At 41.9% G+C, this 23,162-nt stretch overlaps 1 protein-coding gene and 1 long non-coding RNA gene across 4 annotated transcripts in view; one reads left to right on the top strand and one right to left on the bottom strand.

The window, feature by feature from the left end:
* LOC109971379 (phospholipid phosphatase-related protein type 4-like) overlaps nt 1–22,287 on the top strand; it is an 81,993-nt gene extending 59,706 nt beyond the window's left edge. For both annotated transcript variants that reach the window (XM_020619586.1, XM_020619585.1), the window contains exons 7-11: nt 4,105–4,240; nt 11,440–11,668; nt 14,985–15,600; nt 17,441–17,573; nt 19,970–22,287. In XM_020619586.1, coding sequence (XP_020475242.1) covers nt 4,105–4,240; nt 11,440–11,668; nt 14,985–15,600; nt 17,441–17,573; nt 19,970–20,883 — 2,028 coding nt within the window. In that variant the 3' untranslated portion in view covers nt 20,884–22,287. The remainder of the gene's footprint in view (nt 1–4,104; nt 4,241–11,439; nt 11,669–14,984; nt 15,601–17,440; nt 17,574–19,969) is intronic.
* On the bottom strand, nt 5,024–10,521 carry LOC109971380 (uncharacterized). 2 transcript variants are annotated; one of them, XR_002276544.1, is made up of 4 exons: nt 10,181–10,521; nt 7,629–7,822; nt 6,171–6,227; nt 5,024–5,937 (listed from the first exon to the last, which is right to left on the bottom strand). It is a non-coding gene; the product is annotated as an uncharacterized LOC109971380 (long non-coding RNA). The 2 variants fall into 2 exon arrangements; XR_002276545.1 differs by lacking the exon at nt 7,629–7,822.
* Nucleotides 22,288–23,162: the final 875 nt, after the last annotated feature.

Below are 23,162 nucleotides of genomic sequence, written 5' to 3'. Positions count from 1 at the left end.
GCTGTACTTCCTGAGGAGGCTGAGGAGGTTTGGCATGTTGCCTAGGATCCTTTGCAACTTCTACAGCTGCATCATTGAGAGCATCTTGACCAGCTGCATCACTGTCTGGTATGGCAGCACTACTGCTATGGACCGCAAGCACCTGCAGAGAGTGGTAAAGACTGTGGAGAAGATCACCGGGATTCCACTGCCCTTTCTGCAGAGCGTTTACCACCGCAGGGTGTGTAGAAAAGCTGCCTCCATCCTCAAGGCCCCCATCCACCCCCAGCACGGACTGTTCTTTCATTGTACGGGGAAACACGTGCATACCACAAATAAACACTTTGACGTTTGATCTAGCTGTAATTGTTCTTTCTGTCTATGCAGGCTGTGGAGAGGTCCTTCTCCAAAGCAATGTTAAACAAGTGATGTGGGACAAAATCCTTGTTCCATTTAAAAATACATTACAATATACATACATACAAAGTTAATCTAATGTGAAACAGTTTGAGTTAGTCATACCTTGACTATCTTATAAAGTTACAGTCTTTATCATTTAATCACCTGCTGTACTTGCATGGAACAAGCACAGTGTGAGTATTGTGTTAAGGTGTGTGAACCTATGCTTTTAAAATTGTGCACTAAATTCATTGCACTATATACATAATCACGTAGATTTTTGTTGGCATATGATGTCAATAGAGGATTTTTTTTTAAGTCATATTTTGGGCCTGTTATATATTAAGAGCATAACTAGTCATTTAGGGCTGACAAACAGTAACATCAACACAGTTACCTGCGGCATTTGCCCTTGTACCAGGATTTTGAACAGTAGCTAAGCTGTTGACATACTGTATGTCTGAGCTGACATGGTATATAGATCTAATGGATACTGTACATACCACAATTCACTGTCTTTTCATAAAAGGTTGCTGCAAAATAAACATAATATTATTTAACAAACAATATTGAGATGCAGGATTGTTACTGCAACCTGATTCAGTACATCTTTATGGGCTGATAGAAAATAGTAGATGTAGAAACTGGTGGATACTCACACAGTATAATACCTCCCACACACCATTACCCTCTAGCCCACACACTCAAATAGACATATCCAGTATACACACATACAGGCATGAGCTGAACTATAGCAGTTACACTTGTGAGCAGACACACACACACACACACCAACACAGTCCTCTTCAGCTGCCCACACTTCTGTTGTCCTGCTTTCTCCTGCAGAAAGAAACATTGGCTACAGACATCCGAGGTTGTGCTCCAGAACATCAGCTCTACAGCACATGATGAATAATCACCAGTTACTTAACACAGTTTAAACTGAGCACATTTGACTGGTCGATGTCTTATATTTTTTGGCAAATAGATAACTGACCTGGGAATATGATCTTTGTGATTAAGTTGCAAGATTTTTAGCATCTCTTTGTGTGGTTACACACTGAATAGCATTGATGATTACTTACTTTAAGTGGCTTTGTACCACCTATCAGTTAGAGTGGTGATGGCATGACCACTGGCGTAATGGGCGGCAAGTGACTGCCATTTCTTGTAGCAGTAGGGGTGCTACAGGGCCATGTTGCTAGTCTGACACCCAACCCAGTGGTCGCCCATGCCGATACTGACCAAACACGGCCCCACTTAGTTTCCAACATCATAGATCGGGCTTATCCAAAGCTCACCTGGCCATATCAGTAGGAGTAGAAATGAAAAAAAGAAGATACACTGAGGCTGGTTGGCAGCCTCCAATTTTCTCTGTTCTGCAGTGCATCAGTACTGCTCTGGGTTAGGATTAACAAGACAAGTGCCTATTTTTGGAAGCACAAAGCAGAATCTTCTTACTTTTTCAGTAATAAACTTTATTATTTCACAAACATGATATTCGTAAGCTGATAAAACATGAACACTGAAAGTTCATCTGCACTAAAACACAGTGCAGGTGAACAGAGAGCCAGTGGGGACAGAAGTTTAACCAGTTAAAGAGTGCTGTCTTTTCAGTATGAACCTTTACAAAGAGTATGGATTTTTAGACAAATGACCTGAAAGTTTAAATGTGGATGCATATTGTTCTAACAGAAAATGTAGCTGTCTTAAGCTGGATTTATAACTAGTTGTTAAAGTGTTGCTTGGTAGCACATGCAGCCACTGGAGCTACACCACAGCTGATGTGTACATATCAACAGCACCAGTCAAGCAACAGGACACCTTTTTATTCAGCAGTTAATCTTTTGTGTCTATATTTTCTACATTGTACAGGGATAGATGCTAATATTTTAAGCACTGGTTGCATGGGTCAGTAAGTCCCAGAGTTTGGTGGCTAAAGTACATTTAGGGTGGCCCAAATATAAATGCATGTAAAAGCAATGCAGAAAAGTCAGTTTAATGCAAACAGCTTTCCTAAACTGTGACACTCCAATAAATGAAACAACATTAACAGAATGAAAATGTGACTGTGTGTTTAAAGAGCCCATGGCTGCTCATTTTGCTTGTTTCCAGCCATTTAATGTTTAATCTTGGATACCGCTAGATTAGCTTTGCAAACTCCAAATAGTCTGTAATTATTTCAGAATGATAAAACTGAAGAGCCTCTTCCTAAAAACAAGACGACATTTCGAGAACGTGCACAACTCCTGCTGCCAGTGTTGTGTCGAAATGTGTTTCTCGATCAAGATGTGTTTTCCCTAACCTGAATCCTAACATTATCCTAACCACAACCACTGAGGGGGTCGCTACATGAAACCGATTTTTGAACAGGGGAAGCACACCTTGACGGGGGACAAAAAAATGACAAACAGGCTACGTTCTTGACGGTGACAACACCTTAAATCCTACCTGACATGTTCGAGCCAGAATATGAAAGCGGACAGCACAACAAACAGCATTAATTAATTTGATAAACTTTGTATAAACCCAGTTGCTTTTGCATAGAAATATTAGGACATACATACACCCCATTCACATCTAAAATGATTATTCACTGTTGTGACATTATAGATAGCTAAATAAACAAGGACAAGTGCCATGGGCTCTTTAAAGACCTTCAGATGTTCAACTGTTTTGCCTGTATTGCCCTGTGGAGTATTTGAGTTGACCGTGTATGGTATTATTTTTGCTTAATAATTGGCACCACAGATGACACTGAAGGATTCAAGCACAAGTACACTTACATTTTGAAATACAAAAAAATTATGTGAACTGTAGCAACTTTAATCAATATTTGACATGTGTTATTACTATTTGCCTGTGTCCATAAAGGCCTTTTCACTCTAGGAACCTACCTGGCTGTAACAGAACGTATACCCCTTGTCTCAGGTTCTTATCTGGCATCTGATGCCCTCTGCCCACCGCACACTTTGGAGCCAAGTTTGGAGCTAAACTTTGACGGCCCTCAGGAGGTAGTACTAAATCGAGTTAGGAACTCACATGGGGAGAGAGTGGGTGGTGGCAGGGCTTTTTACCCGTAATTGGCTAAATGTCAACCGAGTTTTAAATGTTAATGGTATAAGCACAGTGTGTAAACATACACTGTTACTGGTTTAGAGGTAAAACTGGAACTTCTCTCACTTCACTTTAGCAAATTGTCAGTGGAGGTCACATTTCTGCAACAGTTGTTTGATAAACTGTTCATACAGTCTTCATTACTTGCACCATGATCAGTGAGGATTGTGGCCCTTGACTTGACATTCAAGCTGCATTGTATTTGGGTGTGAGATGCTCAACCCCACCCTCATGTAAATACTGACCAACATTTGGGAAAAATACAGTGGAACCGACCAGATAGTCTTTCATGTTCCACCATGTTATGGCGAAGGGAGGCTCCAGGTTAATTTTCTGATAGTGTGATAATGGAAATAATTTGCTCTAAAAAGTAAAGATTTTAGATTACAAAAGATTAAAAATTATTTTTTGTACTGTCTTTAAACTATTAATAGTTAATGATTACATCATTGCATCAGTTCTCTAATTTAAAAAAGCTTCACTAAAAGCTCTTGCTGTAGGACTGAGGTGCTGCCATGGCTGCCACATGGCTGAAACTGGATTTTATCAAACTTTTTATGCTTTTCTGCATGCCCCTCTGCATCTCACTTTGTGTATGTTTGTATGCAGGGTGTATATGCAGTGGGGAATTTCCAGCCCAGCGAAGATCGATCCAGAAGTCGACCACCACCCCCCATCCTGAGAGAGCCACCCCTCTCTTCCCTACCCAATGTTAGCCAAACAGCAATTAGTAACAGCCACCAAGGTAAACCATGCCTGCCGGATGTACATCACTATAATGTGTCAGCTTCAAGAATACATTTCCAGATACATGTAATAACCCTTAGGACAGAAACACACCAAGCTGACATGAAAGAACTAGCAGCAATGGCCGACTGCTGCATTGCCTCACGTTGCCTTTGTCAGGCCAGTTGGGTTGAAAAAGTGGCACTTGAACACACCGCACATAATATAGCCAATGGCTAACTAGCATGTTTGTTCTGCACCTGCATTAGAGAAACAACTCCCCCTGCCAGCAGGTGGCAGTATCTGTATTCACCATTCAGAAAGGGAAAGAAGAAGAACTAGACAGTGGAAACAAGCATAAACAAACTCGCTCAACACAGCTGCTGTTTATTGCTACTTCGAATAAAATATACATATGTCTGATGAGAAGTTGTAAATAACACTGGTGTTCTGTTTGTGGAAGAAGAAAGGTGTTTGCAGAGGCAAAAGAACAAGAAGAAACTGCACTAAATGGGCAAGATCACTGATACCCCAGCATCAGGCAGATTGTTACCAAACAAGCGGTAACCTCCAAGGCGAAGAAATTAAGCCAGTCTGGAAGTGCTAAAAGTTCTTCAAATGGCCAGTTGAGGCTGTGTCCAAAAGGGAGTCAATCCCCATAAACTCCACTGTTTATAATGTCCAACTTTACAGCAAAAATAAACATGTTTGTAGCCTGGTACAAAAAACAGTTTTGTTCTTGTTAGCTAATTTCCCCTTCCATGATTACTGTACAGGTGGAATTTTTTTTTATGACTTGCCCATTTAAATTACATTGAGACTAAAAGTTATGAATAATTAAGGGTGTGGCCACTTTGAGTGACAGGCGGGAGAGTCATGCCATTGGTGGATAGCTGCCAGCTGTCTAATGCACACTATTCATGATCCGCCTCTTTGCCCATTTTTGGATTTAAAACATAACAGGCAGAGTGAAGCACTACTAATATGGCAATGGCCAGACTCAAGCGTCAGAACTGTTCTTCAGAAAACCAACAGGTGACATCATGGTGGGGTTGTCCAGCTTTTATATACAATCATAGTTGCTGAAGCATTCTCTTCTCATGCATTGATTGAACAGCCAATCAGAGTGATCTCTAACTGATGAAACCCAATTGGCCCGATGCCAATTCAACTCACCCAATCTGCCGAAAAGTTACCGAGAGGGTGGACTAGTCCCACCAGTGCAGGACATACTGGAAGGCTGAGCTCACCAACAGCCCAGTGGTGGTGGATGGCTGACTGGTGTGTCACGGCCCATATAATGATATGGCTGGAAGATCTTGGTTCTGGTTTGCTCACTCCCAAAAGTTTGGTCATGCTAATATGATATACAAAAGAATATTGTCCCTCCTGTTTCAAGAGGTCTAAGTCAGTCTCTCCTTTTCAGCCTGATTGCGCATTCTCTGGCTGTCCCAAAACGAGATAAAGGTGCTAATGGTGGGGTCAGCCCTCTGGAGGGCTGAAAGATCAGATCAGATGAGTATCTGTACGAGATGGAAGAGCTATCACTGCTGACTGCTCAGCATATTGGTCCACACACTCCCCCGTAGCCACCTGCAAAGCCACAGGTATCGCAGTTCCTGGGAGAGATGGTTCCACCATTTGTGAGACTGGAGCCACCAGCTGTCTTGAAAAGCATCTGCATCCTTATTAATGTGGCCTGGCCGATAAGGAATACTGTAATCAAAAGCAGATAGTTCAGCCATCGCTGTTCAGTAGCTCCTAATTTTGCAGTTTCTAAATGACTTAATGGGTTATTATCAGTCCAAACACCACACTTTTGGCCCCACAAATACTCCCTGAATTTTTCAGTCATGGCCCACTTCATGGCCAGAAACTCCAACTTCATAGACCTATAATTTTTTTCTTGTTGGGCATAAACTCCTGCTGGCATAAGCGACCAGTCTCACCTGGCCATCCTGCTCCTGGGACAATATGGCTCCCAAGCTGCTATGGCCAGCGTCGACCTCAAGAATAAAAAGGAGAGAGAAGTTAGCAAAAGCAAGGGTAGGTGCACGTACAAGCCGAGCTTTCAAATCTTTAAAGCTGTTTTCACAGTACTCTGACCAAGCTTCTCCCCCATGAAACGTCCTGGCTTTTTTGGGTCCTCAACTCAGATGACTGTCACCAGCCGATGGAGCGGGGCTGCCAACCACGAAGCTGTCCACAAACCACCTGTAGTAGCTGGCAAAGCCCAGAAAAGGCCTAAGCTCATTCGTATTGGTAGGACAAGGCCACTTTGCCACTGCAGAGACCTTTCCTGGGTCAGTAGAGACTCCCCTCTCAGAATGAGGAGTCTTTGGATGCCTTGTCTGGGGACAATGGTTTTCTACCTTGGATTTGGCTAGTGGTTATAACCAAGTATCAGTAACTGAGCAGGACAAGCCAAAGACTGCTTTTTGCACACCTTTTGGTTTATTTGAGTTTAATCAGATGCCATTTGGATTGTGCAATGCATCAAGTGCATTCCAGTGGTTGATGGAAAGAATATTTGGAGCCCAGCACTGTCAGTCATTGCTACTTTATTTGGACAACATTATTGCCTTCTCGTCTAGTGTGGATGAGCATTTGAATCAAGTTGATCAAGTGCTGAGCCACAACAGAAAGGACTCAAGGCTAAGTTGAAGAAATTTTCCCTTTCAAGTTGATCAAGTGCTGAGCCACAACAAAAAGGACTCAAGGCTAAGTTGGAGAAATTTTTCTTCATTAAGAAGGAGGTGCAGTATTCGGGCCACCTGATTCTGAGGGAGGGGAAAGACTTCCTTCCTGGTCTTATGTTTCAGGTGCCTGTAATCAACACAGGTGAAGACTGCCATCCTTCTTCCTAACGAGGACAATAGGGGAGGCATAGGGGTTACTACTCTCCCTGATAACCTGGGTCTCCAACAGTTGGCATATATGCACTTTAACTGTCTCATAATCAGAGGGAGGTATGTGCCTATATTGCTGTTGTACAGGTACATCATCTAGCAGAGGGATATTGTGAGAAATTAAGTTTGTGCAACCAAGGTCACCTTCAAACTCAGAAAACACAGACTCATGTTTCAACAGCAAAGATCTCACATTTCCCTGCTCTGCTTCTGAGAGTACAGATAGATTGAGAGCTTGAATCTGCTCCTGTAGTGAACTACCCCCCTAACCTGGGAGTTAATAGCTGCAGGAACCTGCGCTGACTGACTGTGCAAGTTACTAAGCCCTGCAGGTAGGCTGACAACTTCTGCTTGAGTCAGTAATCCCACTACAACCCGGCGGTACAATGTGACTGGAGAATCACCTACATTAACAATTGGTATGTATACTGTTCCCCTAGCAACCCACACCAAAGATGGTGACACCAACAGCACTTCAGGAAGGCTCTTTTCACTTACCGGCTCAACTAGGACTGCACCAAAGGACCCAAAGTGAGCTGAACAAGCAGCAACCATCTTAAGAACACCTCCAGGTATATGAACAGGCTTCCTACCACGAACTCTTGCGAAGCCTGTCCTATTCCCAGAGGGCTGAGTCCTAGCCTGGTGACACAATTGCAAGGCTCTCTGCCATGGATCTGGGGCACTCTGTACTGCAAGGAGGTCAAACAAAACAGGTCCATGCTGGTTAAAGAGTTCATCTTAACTGTGAATAATATTCATACCCAATATTCCTGGGACCTCAGATCTAACGATGGGCCTGGTGGATCTTTAACTACTAGCACACCCTTCCTAGGAATAACTTTGCCCAACACCTCTACATCTGGTTCCAAACTGCAACCAATGGCAGGGCTGAAGTTTATCCTGAAAGTGTTCTTTGAAAAAACTTTCCAGTAGACACCATCGACCCCATGTCCAACAAACATTTCACATCCACACCTGCTAACTTAACAAGTACCTGGGGGCAGGGAGCGAACAACCTATCCACCAAGCCATCGTCCTTTGAGCCAGTAGCATCCCCTCCTAGTGGTTGGCTCTGCACACTAAAGGGAGCTAGTTTTCTGTCAGCTGAAAACTGGGCATGGCAGCCACAATAGGAGGAGTGATCAGACCAGAATTAGAGTTTCAAAAAGGAACCCGGTCATTATCACAGTGTTTTGCTTACTGGCATCGCCTGCAAACTACATTTGAATGGTCTGTCCTAACTGCATGTGTCGGTGCCTGCAACTTTAACAAGCTCTATGTCAACTGATCAATTTGTTCCTGCTGCTTCTGTAGCATGTTTCCTAATTCAGCAATTTGAGTTACAGTAGGATTAGTCGAGCAGTCGGTTAAACCTTTAATTGCAACACTTTGCACACCGTAAAAAGGGGGAAGCAGGGTAACCACTACCTGTAGTGTTGGACCTACCCTCACGCTCCCACCTGATAGCTTCTGCCCAAACATCCAATAAGGAAAGCCCTGAATCATTGTGAACTAGCCACTTCAATTCCTTGCGAAGAGCAGGCTCATTAACATTTTCTACAAACTGATCACAAAGCAACACAGCAGAATTAGCCATCTTACCAGGGGCACTAGCCACAACCTTGTCCATTAATGCACACAAAGCATGGGAATAGTCTTGCAAGTACTCACCCTCAAGTTGTTTGCATGAGAAAATGTTTTCCTCTAGTGAAACCTAAGATTTAGAACACCCATACAGCTCCTGTAAGAGTCAAAATGTGCTCTGGGTCCTCCTGTTCAGCCCTAGGCCGATATTGAATTTCATCCATAGCTTCCACTTCAAGATGATCAAAAATTTTTAAAAAGCGCTTGATCTGAGGGCCCTAAGCGGCTAGCTCTCATACTAGCTTGAACTTCCTCTTCCCATTCATCTATGCCAATACCACAAGTCCTTCTAAACACAGGGCATTTTCTTTCTCTAGGGACATAAAGAAGGTGTTGAGAAACAACAGACTGGTCCACACTCGAACCAGTGCCAGATGAAGATACCCTGCTAGGCCCTGGTTGCATTTCAGCTCTCTTTCTTTTAGGAGATGGTCCTTCTCTGCTTGCAGCTGCTGCACAAGTTCCCGCAACTCCTGGAGTTCATTGGCCATGGCAGTACTGGAGGGAAAGGAATACCGCTGCTACAGGCCCAATATTTCCAGCTGGTCAACCTGTCCCATGTAGGGCACCCTGCTGCTTTGCCTTACAAACTTCATGTTAGCCTTATCAAACAATAATACACTTAAAACCAAAACTACAGTGACTCAATCAAATCATGTCTCTGTCCTGCAGATCCTGCTGACAACGCCAAAATTGTGACTGGGCCAATATACAGGCCTACTGTATGTAACCCAGACACTAAATTTTAGTAAATCTCAATATTTAAAGAATATTGTCCCTCCCGTTTCAAGAGGTCAGATTCATATAGACTCAACAAGTACTGGCTTACCACTGGCCACGTCTCACACTGCGGCGTTTTGGTACAACATGTGTGACAGATGCCAACTCCTGCAGAATCGCGCATCAATTATCACCTGTGGAGAAGCATGCCGTAATCTCCTAAATAATCTGAGGACAGTAGAATACAGATCAATTGAGGAAGACTGAACTTCACTTCAGGACAGCAACCAACACAGCAATTGCTTATCCCAACAGCTTTTCCAGGGGTGGTATTTATATCCATGATCAACACTTCAAATTGCTCACCTGGTGGTATAGGTGTGGCCAACCCGCTGGTTACATGTAATTCATAACATAACGTTTGACTTGCTGAGTTATCATGAGTACAATATACAGTATATGTCTGATATATATCGATCACTGTGGTGTCAGACAGTCCACAGAGTGTAAACTATATAGGAATGATGATGAATAATGACAGATTTGATAAGTGACATGTTGACGCAGGGAAGCAGGCTGCAAAGCCGGGCTGGTAAGCCAGAGGGTCGGGTGAGCCAACTGGACCTGGTGAGGAGTTGATTTGCGCTGGAGATTGTGTAGTGATTGAAGAAATTGGGACTCACTGGGGAAAGTGATGCCAGCCGCTGAGGTGTTTGTGGAGCTGATAGGCCGGGGAACCACAGGCGAGCTGAGCCAGCAGGCAGTGTAATGGATACGGTTAGAGAGCGCAGGACACACTGGTGGGTCAGGCAGGCAAGAGTGATGTAGTTGTAGCTGAGGAGCCTGGAGCACATGATTGAGTCAAGCAGGCAGGAGAGAAGTCGGTGTAGCCAGGAGGCTAGGAGCATGCAGGTGAGTCAATCAGGCCAGAGAGGTGTAGATGAAGCTTGGGAGCCAGGAGCATACAAGTGAGCCAAGCAGGCAGGAGAAATGTAGTTGTAGCTGAAATGCCAGGAGCTCTCAGGTGAATATGTAGTTGTAGCTGAAATGCCAGGAGCACTCAGGTGAATCAGGCAGGCAGGCAGGAATGGTGCAGACAGAGCTAGAGAGTCACAAACTCACAGGTAATTTGAACTAGTTAGGCATGATGACAGTGTCGCTGGAGATTTTGACAGGTTCCACAATGAACTGGCAACAGATGACCCTTTCCTTGCCGGTTAAGTAGGTCCTAGATAATGAGTTCACTAGCCACAGCTGTGTTGGTAACTCACTCCCAACCAAACTTTACTTGCCACGGAGAGAGAGAGAGGGAGAGCGAGTTGCCATAACAATCAGAACCTATCTCCACTCGGGTTCATTTTTGTTGCTGCTTGTTTGATGCCTGGTCCTAAAGACACTGAACAAAATTGTACCTAACAGCTGTTCTTTGTATCTTCACGCCCAAATTTCACTGCCTGTGTTCTAAATCTACTCCACACTCTTGGTGGAATACAAACAGAGAGCAGCAGTGTTCGAGTGAGCCAGTGTGTGAACGAAGAGAGGGAGCAGCACTAGCAAAACAAAACAGTGAATCGGAGAAATAAAATGTTACAGTATTTCTGATTGTTTCATGGCGGTTACATTCTAAAGCACCACCTCTGCACAACCCTCTGGGAGGGACTTTAGGTGAACACAGTCAGAGAACAGGCTTCCTGTCTTTCCTGCTCTGGCCTGTCTGAGCTGCACCTCATGAGTGTAGCTAAGCCCAGCAGTCGGTCAAACAGACAGACACACAACTCATCAGGGTCAAGCTGTCATGGGAATATTGCTTTTGAGTGTAATACCTTGGCAGAGTGCTGTCTAGTTGTAAACCTTTAGAAATGCCCACTTCCAGTGAGTGCACTAACTTCAAATCACCCACTTTTTAAATTCGACATTAATGATTTCTTTTTGTCCTTGATAGGCCACCACACCCTGGCTCCCAGCCAACCAGAGCCCATTATCACAAGGACCTCTTCCCACACCTTGTCTCCCAAACAAGCAGGGCCCATCCTGACACGAAGCTCCTCCTACCGAGAGCCCTCTCTGACCAATCTGAAGAGAGCTAGTGCTGAGGTGGAAGTGATAATTCCATCCAACCCTCCAGGGAACCGTGACAACATGATGACCTTCAGCAGCAGCACACTGCCAAGGTAACAGTTTTAATAAGTGTCTTTATCCACAGGTTTGGTTTGGGAGCGGACCTATAACTTTGCTTAACTGTAAAATTAAATGGCAGTTCTATGACAGTTGCATGGAAACATTAATGAGATTTGGAGAACACTTATTTCATGTTGAAAAACCTAGGAGCCTGCAAGTATTTTCAGAGAAGCAGAAGCAGATTTTGATGAGAATTCCTGGGAAGTATAATAATGTCAGTTGCCAATAATCAGCTAATTTATGTTAATTACTAGGTGGCCTAGCTAGCTACTAATTGTTGCAGGATGGAGAGACTACAGTTTACATTTTTCACAAAGCAGCCACAATATACTGTGTTTGTAGGCAACATCACAAATATAGTGTGCATTCAGGTACAACACAGGTTTATAAATATATGAAATATATTTCCAGATGCAGAAGTTGCTTTTCTGATTCTTGGGAACTTCAGATATATGGTAATTTATTTACAATATTTACACATAAAGCACATGAACAGAGAGAGAGAGAAGACAAATGAGATAAATATTTAAACTAATGCACATCATCACAGGTGATTGCTTGTCAACCCTTCAGGATACACTATTGTCCTAATTTTCCAGCAAGTACTCACCCATTTTGGTAGTCCCGCACTAAATTCACGCTGCTCCCTGTGAGTGTTATGGGAGTTGTGTGACGCGCATCACATGACATGCGTGTCACATGACATGTTGACATGTTGCCCTTAAAACTGATCATCAGTAATCAAAGCTGGGAGAGCAACAGAGTGATCAATGACTGAGCCAACTTAAAATACTGACAATACATTGTAAAACTAAACTACATGTAAACAAGAGCGCTCATAGAGCACATGTACCTCCGCCAAAGCACAACATTCGCTCACTCAAATGGGTCCCTTGTGAAAAATGAGATCCAGAACAACACAAAATATGTCCTAAAATCCTTGATCCACATTAGAGCTGTATCATCTTCTAGGGTATGATAGAGAGTTATACTGTGCAAATTACCTGGTCATTTCAGGGTTCTATCTTCATTACAGGCCAAGTTATGGCAGAAAATATGTGTTAAATCGGGTTTTCAGAGTTAAATTTAAGTCAGGTCTGGAACCCGGATCAAAGATGGATGACATTTGGTCTGTTGATAGATATTACCACCCTACACATGCGTGTCAAATTTCAAATTTTCATAACTTTTGATGGAGATATGAATTTTACTAATTTTGCCCCATGTTAAAGATAGGGATTTTGTTGTTGTTGTTATTTTTTGTGACCTGGGCCTTTGACCTTTGTCAGCCGAAATCTAATTACTTCTAAGGTTGGTCCCCACCAATGTCTGTACCAAGTATGCTGATGATCCATTCAGCCATTTGTCCACAATCCCACACAGATACATATACATAGAACCAAAATATAACCTCTTTGGAGTGAAAATATGTATTTGGGATATACCAAATACACGAACCAATACAGCCCTGTGATAGGCTGGCAACCTGTCCAGGGTGGACCCTGCCTCTCGCCCAGTGTCAGCTGGGATTGGCTCCAGGCCATCCACAACCCTGTTTAGGAATAAGCGGTACAGATAATGATTGTACTGATGCAGTCATTTAATTTAAGCTTGGGTTATGCTGCAGGAATAGTTGCACAACATTTTAATGAATTTTATAGGAAAACAAATGTTTACGTCTTCTGCTCTAGGGTACAGGTGGATGAAAACCTAACTGTTAATGATGATGAGTCTTTTCAGTCAACCTCTTCATTCATCAACCATATCCTACTCAGTTGCTGGGTGAGCTGTTACTGGCTACAGCATAGCTACATCGGAGGCTATAATAAATACATGTAGCTTAATTAATGTAAATGACTAGACATTTATCAGAGTAGATCATTTACTGTTTACATAATAATCTGTGATGCTTATGGTTTAAATAATCATATATCAGTTGTTATTCATAATCATATATCACTTGTTATTCATAACATTTAACTCAGTCTAACCATTGTATTTTATTGGAATATAGATCATTTCAACAGCTTTCTTGCTGCTCCTCTGTTAATTGGAATATAGATCATTTCAACAGCTTAGCTTTCTTGCTGCTCCTCTGTTTCCATGAGCAGTCTGTCTTCTGCCTGTCACCACTGTTTGTGGAAGAAACACTGAGATAACTGGAAAAGTGATTTGAGATTTCATAGAATTGACTTCTCATCCGAGGAAAGAGCAGGAAGATCTGTGTGGGTGTAACTGAGGAAGCAACTAATTTGAAATCCTCTTAAAGGACCACTCTGAAGCAAGATGATAGACAGGGCTCTTAGAGAAAGCTGCTGGTCTCTTGGACCACACACTGGTGTTTGAGCAAATCACCAGAGAGCTGGCTGCCCCAAATTTAAAACAAGAGGAGTGAAAGGGTGCAACAGTAACAGTTAACTGAAACATTGCCAAACACACAGAATGAGAGTTGTTAAGGTGGTTTTATCATTAACTAATGCCAAGTATTGGTAGCTGAATGCCTCTGTCATGTAGTCAAACTGTTCATGTGGTTGTGTTTGGCTACTCATCTAATTATTACTTTTTATTAAACTGATTTCAAATCCAGAACAACACAGTAAACAAAAGTTTCCAAGTTCCCAAGCTTTTAAATTGAAATACTCACTACTCTAGCTCTTAGTTATTCTGTGGAAACAATTTTCATGTTATGTCATTTTCTCCATGCAAACTTTTGAAGTGCTCTGGTAGACTGGTCACTGATAGAGAAGGCAGAAGTGATTTGATTTGATTTGTTGTGACTGATATTCTGCTACACTGCAGATCCCACTTTGTTTCCAACTGCATTTTAGTTGCCACTGGCCTCAAAATTGCCAAAAGTCAGCTAGAAATCAGTCACTCACAGCATTAGTGCACTAAGCTGCACTGATTTAAAAGAAGAGAACTAATGATAAGTGTTAGCTACTACAACATATACAAGTTTGCAACTGGACCTGTGTGGTAGTTGTCTTTTAGCACAGGAACCCTCTATGGAGTCTAGTAGTGTAGCTTATCAGGGTGAGGGGGGCTTGGGGCTTTGAATAGACAGGACTTTCCATAACATAACTTCAAGCATCACTATTAAAACTTTAAAATAATGTTTAAGAATTCACAGTGAACTCATTGTTGTCCAAGGTTTATTCAAATGCACAAACTGATCATTTGTGTGGACAGATTATGAATTTGAGAATGCAATTTGTTGAGAGTACAAATTATTTTGTTTAGCTTTGTCTGCTTTGTTCTGTCCATGACAGCCACTGGGCTCCATACTAATCCTCTATTATGATATTTCAGGTCCCACGGAGGCTCTTCACTGGAGGAGGGGCACATTCCTCGGCGTCACGCCGCCATCCATGCTTCAATGGATTCAACTCGATCCAAGCAGCTCCTCAGCCAGTGGAAGAATAAAAATGACAACAGGAAGTTGTCCCTACAGGTGATGGATGGAATAAGGCCAGCCTCCTCCTCATCTCCTCAAAGGAACATGGAGCTGCGCTGCTCCTCTGAACCTTCTGCCATGGGCCTGGAGGCAGAGCTCCGCAGTGGAGCCCACCTGCCTTCAGTGACTGCGCAGGAAGCAGAGCTGCGTGCTGGAGCCCATATCCCAGTTCAGTACATGAAGCTAGCAGCTAGCTCTGTTCCTATGCCCAACCATAATCACTTGACCCATAATGGCAGCACTGGATTGGCTAGTGGGGCCAGAGTCTCTATTCAGTCCCGGCCTGGATCCTCCCAGCTGGTTCACATTCCTGAGGAGGAGAACCCCACCAGTAAAGATCAGGAGAGTGAATCAGAGGACAGCATTATGGATGGCAGTGGGTCAGTCAGGGAAAAGTGGCTGAGAGTGACTGAGAAGACCACCCTCCCCTGCAGGCCACTCAGTGCTGGGGGACAACCTCGTCTTATGCAGGTTGATCTTTTTTTTTTTATCTACTTAAACGTCTATCTGTCATTTATCCATCCATCCATTTGCTTGTCATGTATCGAAAGCAAGTCAGTTATTTGTTACATTACAATCATTTGGCAGACACCTTTGTCCAAAATGGCACAATTTTGAAGTGCATCCCCTCTCAAACAAACAACTAAATGCATGATCAGGCAGCCAGCAATCAAGTGCTTTTTTCTTTGGTTTTGCAACTCAGTCTTCATTATCAGTTAAACCACTAATTATTCTCTACACTAGTTATTAAAATTAAATATCAGTACCAGCTTGTCCAGGTTAAGCTTTAGGTGGTAGCTTGATATCCACTCTGAAGTATCTGTCAAGAACAACTGGGCATCCTGAGCATAGCACTGGTAGGAGAAGCCACATGAGTGTAGGACAACAGAAGGAGAAGAGGAGGGGTCCCAGAACACAGCCTTGAGGGGCCCCTATTCCTGCAGTGGTTAGCCAATGATATCTTCCATGTCACCTATTAAAAATGACCAATCATGTAGGATGCAACTACAGACAGTGCATAACCTAGGACACCCAACCTTTTAAGGGTTAAGAGGAGGGTCTTGTGGTTCACTGTGTCAAACACATCTATCAGGTTCAGAAGGGTGAACACAAAAGAGAGGGAGTTAATTGAACATTAATCTTAACTTAAGGTGTACTTGCTTTTTGTGGAGCTTTTATCCAAAATTCAGAGCCTTCATCAATCGATTAAATTTGCTCAGTTGTCATGGACTTGGCAACTTGAGTTCAAAATAAATGCCTCAAAATATTGCTAGTTGCATCAAGAATACTTCTGTGATTATAACAGGAAACAGGTCATCTCAATTTCCCCAGAGCGGACTCCAGGTTTCCTAGTTTTATTGAAGCTACAGTAATATACATGTTATGTACAAGATGAGAGTGACCTGTGTGTTGTTCCCAGGGATGCACAAATACTGTTGTCAACTTTATTATTTCAGAAACTCTTTCAAAATTTACTGCCACCACTAAAATGCAATTATACTCAAAGGCAGATATTTACTAAACCTATTGAAAATTATCATATGTGCAAAATATCGAGGCACTGTAATTTTTCTTTTTAGCAGTGTATTTACCAGCACTGGTGATGTAAATGAGCGCAGCTACAGCTGTGTTAATGTGAGTACACCTCTGCTTATCTGTGGCCTGTATTGCACATGTGTGGCCAAAAAGGAAATGTAGAAGTCTAGGTTTACAGCAATTTGCTTTGCTGATGCATTTTTTTTTTCCTCTGTGCAAAGCCCCACTGTGACCCCTTAGTAAAGATGAACACACAATTTCACTGTTTAGCATCCACAAATTTGCCACATAAGTTTAGTATATACAGTATCTCTCTATGTGTTGATTATGTTGGAAGTATGTTTAATTAGAATGCAGCATGTCCCAAATTTTAGCAGCACAGCTACAGTAGTATAAAAATATTTGAAAAGAAGCCTGTTATGCTCAAACCTGAAAGGGGTTTAAAACTGTGTACAATGGTGTTTACAGTACATGGCAAAATAAATGGAAAGATGGTCCTTTTTGCCAAGTGGAGTTGTGTAAGAAAACCAGGAGCTTTGGTATTGAGGTATCTCAAGAATCAGTGTGCTTCAAAATCTTATTCAATAGTTTATTCTAGTAAAACTGTATCATTTCACGCTGTATGTTTCATTGACAGCTGCAATAATAGTCTTTTGTTAAAAGGATGGTAGTTGTAGTAATAGTACTCAGTGGAGCAGGATAGTTAATAATGACTGATTGTCTCAGCAGCAAGATTAAGAATAGCTTGCATTTCACTCTCCTTCTCTTTTTCCAGGTAATAGCCTTATCCAAACAGCAGGGTCTGCTTCATTCTCCTCGGTCAGAGGATGGTGGATCCATCAGGTACCGAGCCCTGACAGATCAGGACCCATCACCACCCGCCTCCACCACTGGAGCAGTGGGAGGAGGTCTGTACTGCAAACAGAGGAATACATATTGTTGATCTAGTGTGTGGTAAAAGACTGGAATGTACTACATGTAGGGTCTTAATGATGAATCCTTATTACAGTAGAAATTAGTGCAATTACAATAAAGAATGAGCCGATCACAGAGAAGACTGGCAGCCTTAACTGCCCTCTACCCTGCACTGAGCATCATAAGATGGATGATAAAACCAACTGTCACACAAAATGGAACAAGGCCATTCAGTTTTAGATTTGATATGAGGTGGAAGGAATGAAAGCATCAAGAAAACGACTTCTCCTCTCAGCAGTCCAAAGTGGGGTGAATACACAGGAGAGGCTCACAATCATCTCAGCTATTGTCTCGTATAAAAAGTGTAGTCGGCTGAATTTTCACTTGAGTTCACAGTATTGTGTCATATTATTTAGAAATAATACATGTAGCACCTTTAATATAAATATGTACATATTAGTGGCTGAGAAAATTTCATAGACTGCAGTCCCATTAATTTTAGTATAATATAATACAACAAAAAGAAGAACGTCAAAGGTTTAACCTTACTTTCTTAAAGGATAAGGTCAGTGATTCAATATTTTTTGGTTATTTTCCACAAATCCCATACAGAGACTAAAACCAGCAATGGATTTCATGTGCTCACCACAATGTCTGTGAATCCAGAACCTGGTTTAGCTTGTGTGTCTGTGCTGTAGGGCTTCATTGTTTGCACTAACTTTTAAACACACAACTGAGCCACACCTCTGCATTGGATGACATATTTTCCTCACAAAATACATGTGGCCATTACTTTCCTAAAGTTTCTTAAGTAGTAAAGTCAGCTGCACATGCACATGATCTCTGCTGTATTTACACTACTCCACTAGTTTTTTTGGGTTAGTGTGATGGTGTTATGTACAGTCGGTACGGAAAGTATTCAGACCCCCTTAAATTTTTCCCTCTTTGTTATATTGCAGCCATATGCTAAAATCATTTAAGTTCATTTTTTTCCTCATTAATGTACACACAGCACCCCATATTGACAGAAAAACACAGAATGTTTGACATTTTTGCAGATTTATTAAAAAAGAAAAACTGAAATATCACATGGTCATAAGTATTCAGACCCTTTGCTGTGACACTCATATACTGTACTTACAGTGCAAGAATGCATTCCTTGTTCAGCTTCCTTCAGAAGCTAAATCAGGTTCTGGATTCACAAACATCACGCTGGGTCTCCATACTGGATTGGTGGAAGACAGACAAAAATCTTGAAATGATAAATGTGGTGGTATTCTCTATTTTTTAAGTCCACAAATCCCTAAACATAACAAGCAACCAACATTGAATGTATCCTACTAACAAATATTATGTGTGTATCAGAGCCTGATATGTATTATTCCTATACATAGAACTTCACTGTTGGCCAGAAACTATTAAAAAACACACACCAATAAGCCCTGGTGGCATGGTGGTGCAGTGATTAGCGCTGTCACACCACAGCAAGAATGTTCCAGTTCGAGGTTTGAGCCCCGGCCATCCTGGGGCCTTTCTGTGTGGAGTTTGCATGTTCTCCCTGTGCCTGCGTGGGTTCTTTGCAGGTACACCGCCTTCCTCCCACAGTCCAAAGCCATGCAGCTTAGGTTGACTGGTGACTGTAAATTGCCTGTAGGAGCGAGTGAGTGTGTGTGGTTGTTTGTCTACATGTCAGCCCTGTGATAGACTGGTGACCTGTCCGGTGTGGACCCCGCCTCTTGTCCAGTGTCAGCTGGGACTGGCTCCAGCCCCCCTGTGACCCCAGTCAGGAATAAGCGAAATAGATAATGGATGGATGGACCAATGAGCCCTACTGTTGTACTGAGTGGCATGTTTGTTCAATATCATTAACACACATTAAAGTTTGTTTAGACTCAATCCCACAAACACCATCCGCCAACAAATGTACAATTTCCTTCTGTTCGAGTAATATACTTCAGTGGCCAGCTATAGGAAATTCTTAAAAAATGTTTTTATATAACCTTTTAAATATAAATCAGGAGGTAATTTTGGTGATTTTGGTCTCCAGGCTTATCCTTGAAGGTTCATCATTTGGGGAAACACACTTTTATTTTCCCAGTATCAGGTGATTGCTGGATCTCAGTTTCACCATCAGCACTGTTTTGCATGTGGGAGTACTTAAGATTCACTCAAAGACTGTAAGTTAGAAAAGGAGCTAGCTTAGTTCTATACTTTCTTCCTAGCATAAGCCTGCAGAGGGTCTGGGAGCTAATGTGCCATATTCTGCTGCTTAGTGGCAGTCACAGCAATATGAGCCCCATGCTTTCACATTTATGGAGTTAAACATTTAAGATGATTATTGTTCAAAGTAGAAGATTGTTACTGAATGATTCATTTGTCATTCTTTTAGGTGGAGGTTTAGAAAGATCTGGCAGTATTGTTCGTGTTGAAGCCCACCCGGAGTCCAGATCCAACAAACCAATTGTGAAACCACCCAGCACTGACGGAAGTGGCTCCTGGCGATGGAAACCACCTGAACAGCGAGCGTCTCTCCGACAGTCATCTTTTGCCCTCAATGACCTGAACAGGCACACTGACAGCTGTGATTCGCTGAGGGATGGAGGGTCAGTGGATGGACGGAGGAGCGTGACAGGGACTGAAACTGAAAGTGAAGGGGGAGGAGATGGAGGGGGAGGCGGAGGAGGAGGTGTATACACAAACCACCCACATGTTGTACACCCTTTACATCCCTTACATCCCAATAACCCCAACAACTTCCAGAACCCCAATTTTAATCCCAACAACCCCAGTAACCCCAACTTTAACTATGCTCACCTTAACTTCAACCCAAACTCTGCCAACTCTAATATGCCATTCACCCCTACTGTTACCTTTGCTCCTCCTTTCCACCCTCACCCTCAGGCTGTCACCACCATCAGGGTCACCCCAGTGGAAGGGAATGCTGCCAGCAGCGATGGTGGCTCAGACACTCAGTCAGTGGCCTCATCCAGCCGGGAGTCCACCCTGAGGAGGAAGAGTGGCTCCAACATCATCCATGTCCCTGATCGAGGGCCCACCCCTGACCCACACAGCAACCATCGCCTTTGTGACGACAGTAACCGCCTTGACGAGAGCAGTAACCGTTTCCATGAAAACCTTAGAAGTTTTCAAGAAAACCCCATCCACCCCAATCACCCCAACCTCTCCAACAGGCAGTTGCAGGGGATGTTTGGTCGTCCTAGTCCAACCCCTCCCCCTACCCTACCCCGCCCCATCCTGACTCACACACCACCTCCTACTTTAGGGTTGGCCTATAAAGAATGATGAGTTCAGTGTTAAATTTATCCATATACACTCTTGATAAATATTTGTCAATCTTAACTTTTACAAAAACTGCAGGGGAGATGCTACTTCAGATGGGCCAAAATGAAATGACATTCTGTTAAATCTGTCCCCCACCCAGAGCCAGCCAATAGGGGATGGCCAAAACCTCTTTAGTCCCACCCACCACCTCTCATCGGGCCAATTAGGGTACACATTATGGCCAATTGTGTTGACCCCAGCATCCCAGCTGCTTTCGTTCCCAACTGATTAAGTGTTGTGTCTTGCATACAGGGTCCAGTCATACAGTACTATTTTGGGTATGACGGTTTAGGAAGGCCACATCTTCCAGCACCCTAGGGCTTAAGAGGTTAATTCATTATTTTTCTTTGTGTTTTTTTTTTTTTGTTGTTGTTGTTGTTAATAATACTGGACTTCTGGATAAGCCAGCAATATTTTGTAAATCTAACAAACTGAGTGCACTTGCTTTATAGGCCGACGGGCTATATAAACTGTTGACCCTTTGGCTCGTTTGGAAAGGGAGACTCTGGCCTTCTCACTCTGTCCCATAACTGCCTGCCAGCAAGGATGGATTCAACATAATGAGCCCCCTCTCTCCTCTGACTGTAGGTCAGTTGCAAATGGGGTTGCATTAATGTTACTAACATTTATACATATATTCTCAGCATTCAGACTGTTGTCACACACAAGTAATGTATCTTTATATAAACTTGACAGCGTACCCATGTGCCATTAGACAGAAGTTGCATTTAAAGCCCATACCTGTGCTGTGTTTGTACATATGAGATTGGGTGGCCACAGTGGAAATTATAACCACTGTTTTAATTGTGTCTGGGCTGCAAGGAGTCCCCTTGTGGCAATAACATGATCTCTTATTTCCCTGGTGGTGTTGTGTTTGTGTTGAATAGGAACAACATCATGGGGTGTACATTGTGCTTAAATATAGAAAAACAAGTGCTCTGTTTTTAACATATTGTTTTAATGATGTGCAGTAATTATCTTTACTCTGTAGTAGCTGTACTGGACACTGACACATGCAGCATGGTAATCATTCAAACAAACTCAGACCATACTCCAGTCCAAAGACTAAAGGAAGTTAAGTTTTTTGGTTTGTTTGTTTGTTTTACAAATTCATCATGTTTCACAGCATTATGGGTTCAATTATGATGTAGTATTTGAGCCACTGTTGGGAAAAAATTAAATCTAATATCGCAAGAGTAAGATAATGATATTTTGAGAAAAAACATTAATTAATGTTATGAAATAAAGTTGTAGTTCTGTGTGGGAAATGGTCATATTGCTCAATAAGAATAGTTGTAACTTTACTAATAACAGACTTGTAATATAAAATATTACAAAAATAAAACTATTTACAAGAAAGTACAATATTACAAAAATACAGTCTTAATTTTACATTTTATAACAATAAAACATCATTTTGAGGAAACCAAAGGCATAGAAATAAAATTATATAATTTTACAAGAAAGTACAATATTATGTGGTCTTAACAGTATAAAACAAGTTGTAATTTTAAAGAAAATGTTATATTACAAAAATAAAGTGTCATTTTACAAGGAAGTGCAATACTACAAGAATTAAGCCTTAGTTTTACAATGAAGTCACATAACAACATAAAGGTGGAATTTTAAATAAGGTTGTAATTTAGAAGGAAATGTAAAAACATTATTCCAAAACAGACAAAATATTACAAGAGTTAAGTTGTAATACCAGAAAAAGTCCAGAAAAAAAGTAATTATGAAAAACAGCATTTCTAGAATATCTGAAATGTGGTTATATTTTGAGAAGACTTAATATGTTGTAAGTATATTTACTTGTTTTAGCATTAGCTGACTGTCCATACTGTACAGTTGCTACTATTCCTGTGTTTGTCCTGAAATATACAGTATGACAATAAGCTGCCTGTCTTTGGAACCTTTGACTTCAGATTCTCAGAGACACTCAGTCTGACACGTAAGCTGACAGGCTGTTCTCACCTGTTTACTACAAGAGAATATTAATATAAAACATTTAAATTGTTTTACATTTGATTCCTTGATGGGATTTTACAACTTTATTTTCATAGAGTTGTGACATAAAATGTCAGTTACATTTTTTAATTTATGGCTTTTTTTGTGAAATTACAACTTAATTCTTGTTAGCATGTTATAGCTATTCTTCTAACATGCTTTTTTCCCCTTAATTATTTCGCTGAATCATTTTCCCCATTAACAGTGGCTTTATTACTCATTCTCTCATATTT

The sequence above is a fragment of the Monopterus albus genome, unplaced genomic scaffold (genome assembly GCF_001952655.1).
Source record: "Monopterus albus unplaced genomic scaffold, M_albus_1.0 scaffold223.1, whole genome shotgun sequence".
Classification (NCBI taxonomy): Eukaryota; Metazoa; Chordata; class Actinopteri; order Synbranchiformes; family Synbranchidae; genus Monopterus; species Monopterus albus.
The sequence above is the reverse complement of the archived record's forward strand: the minus strand, read 5'-3'. Positions and strand labels throughout refer to the sequence as shown.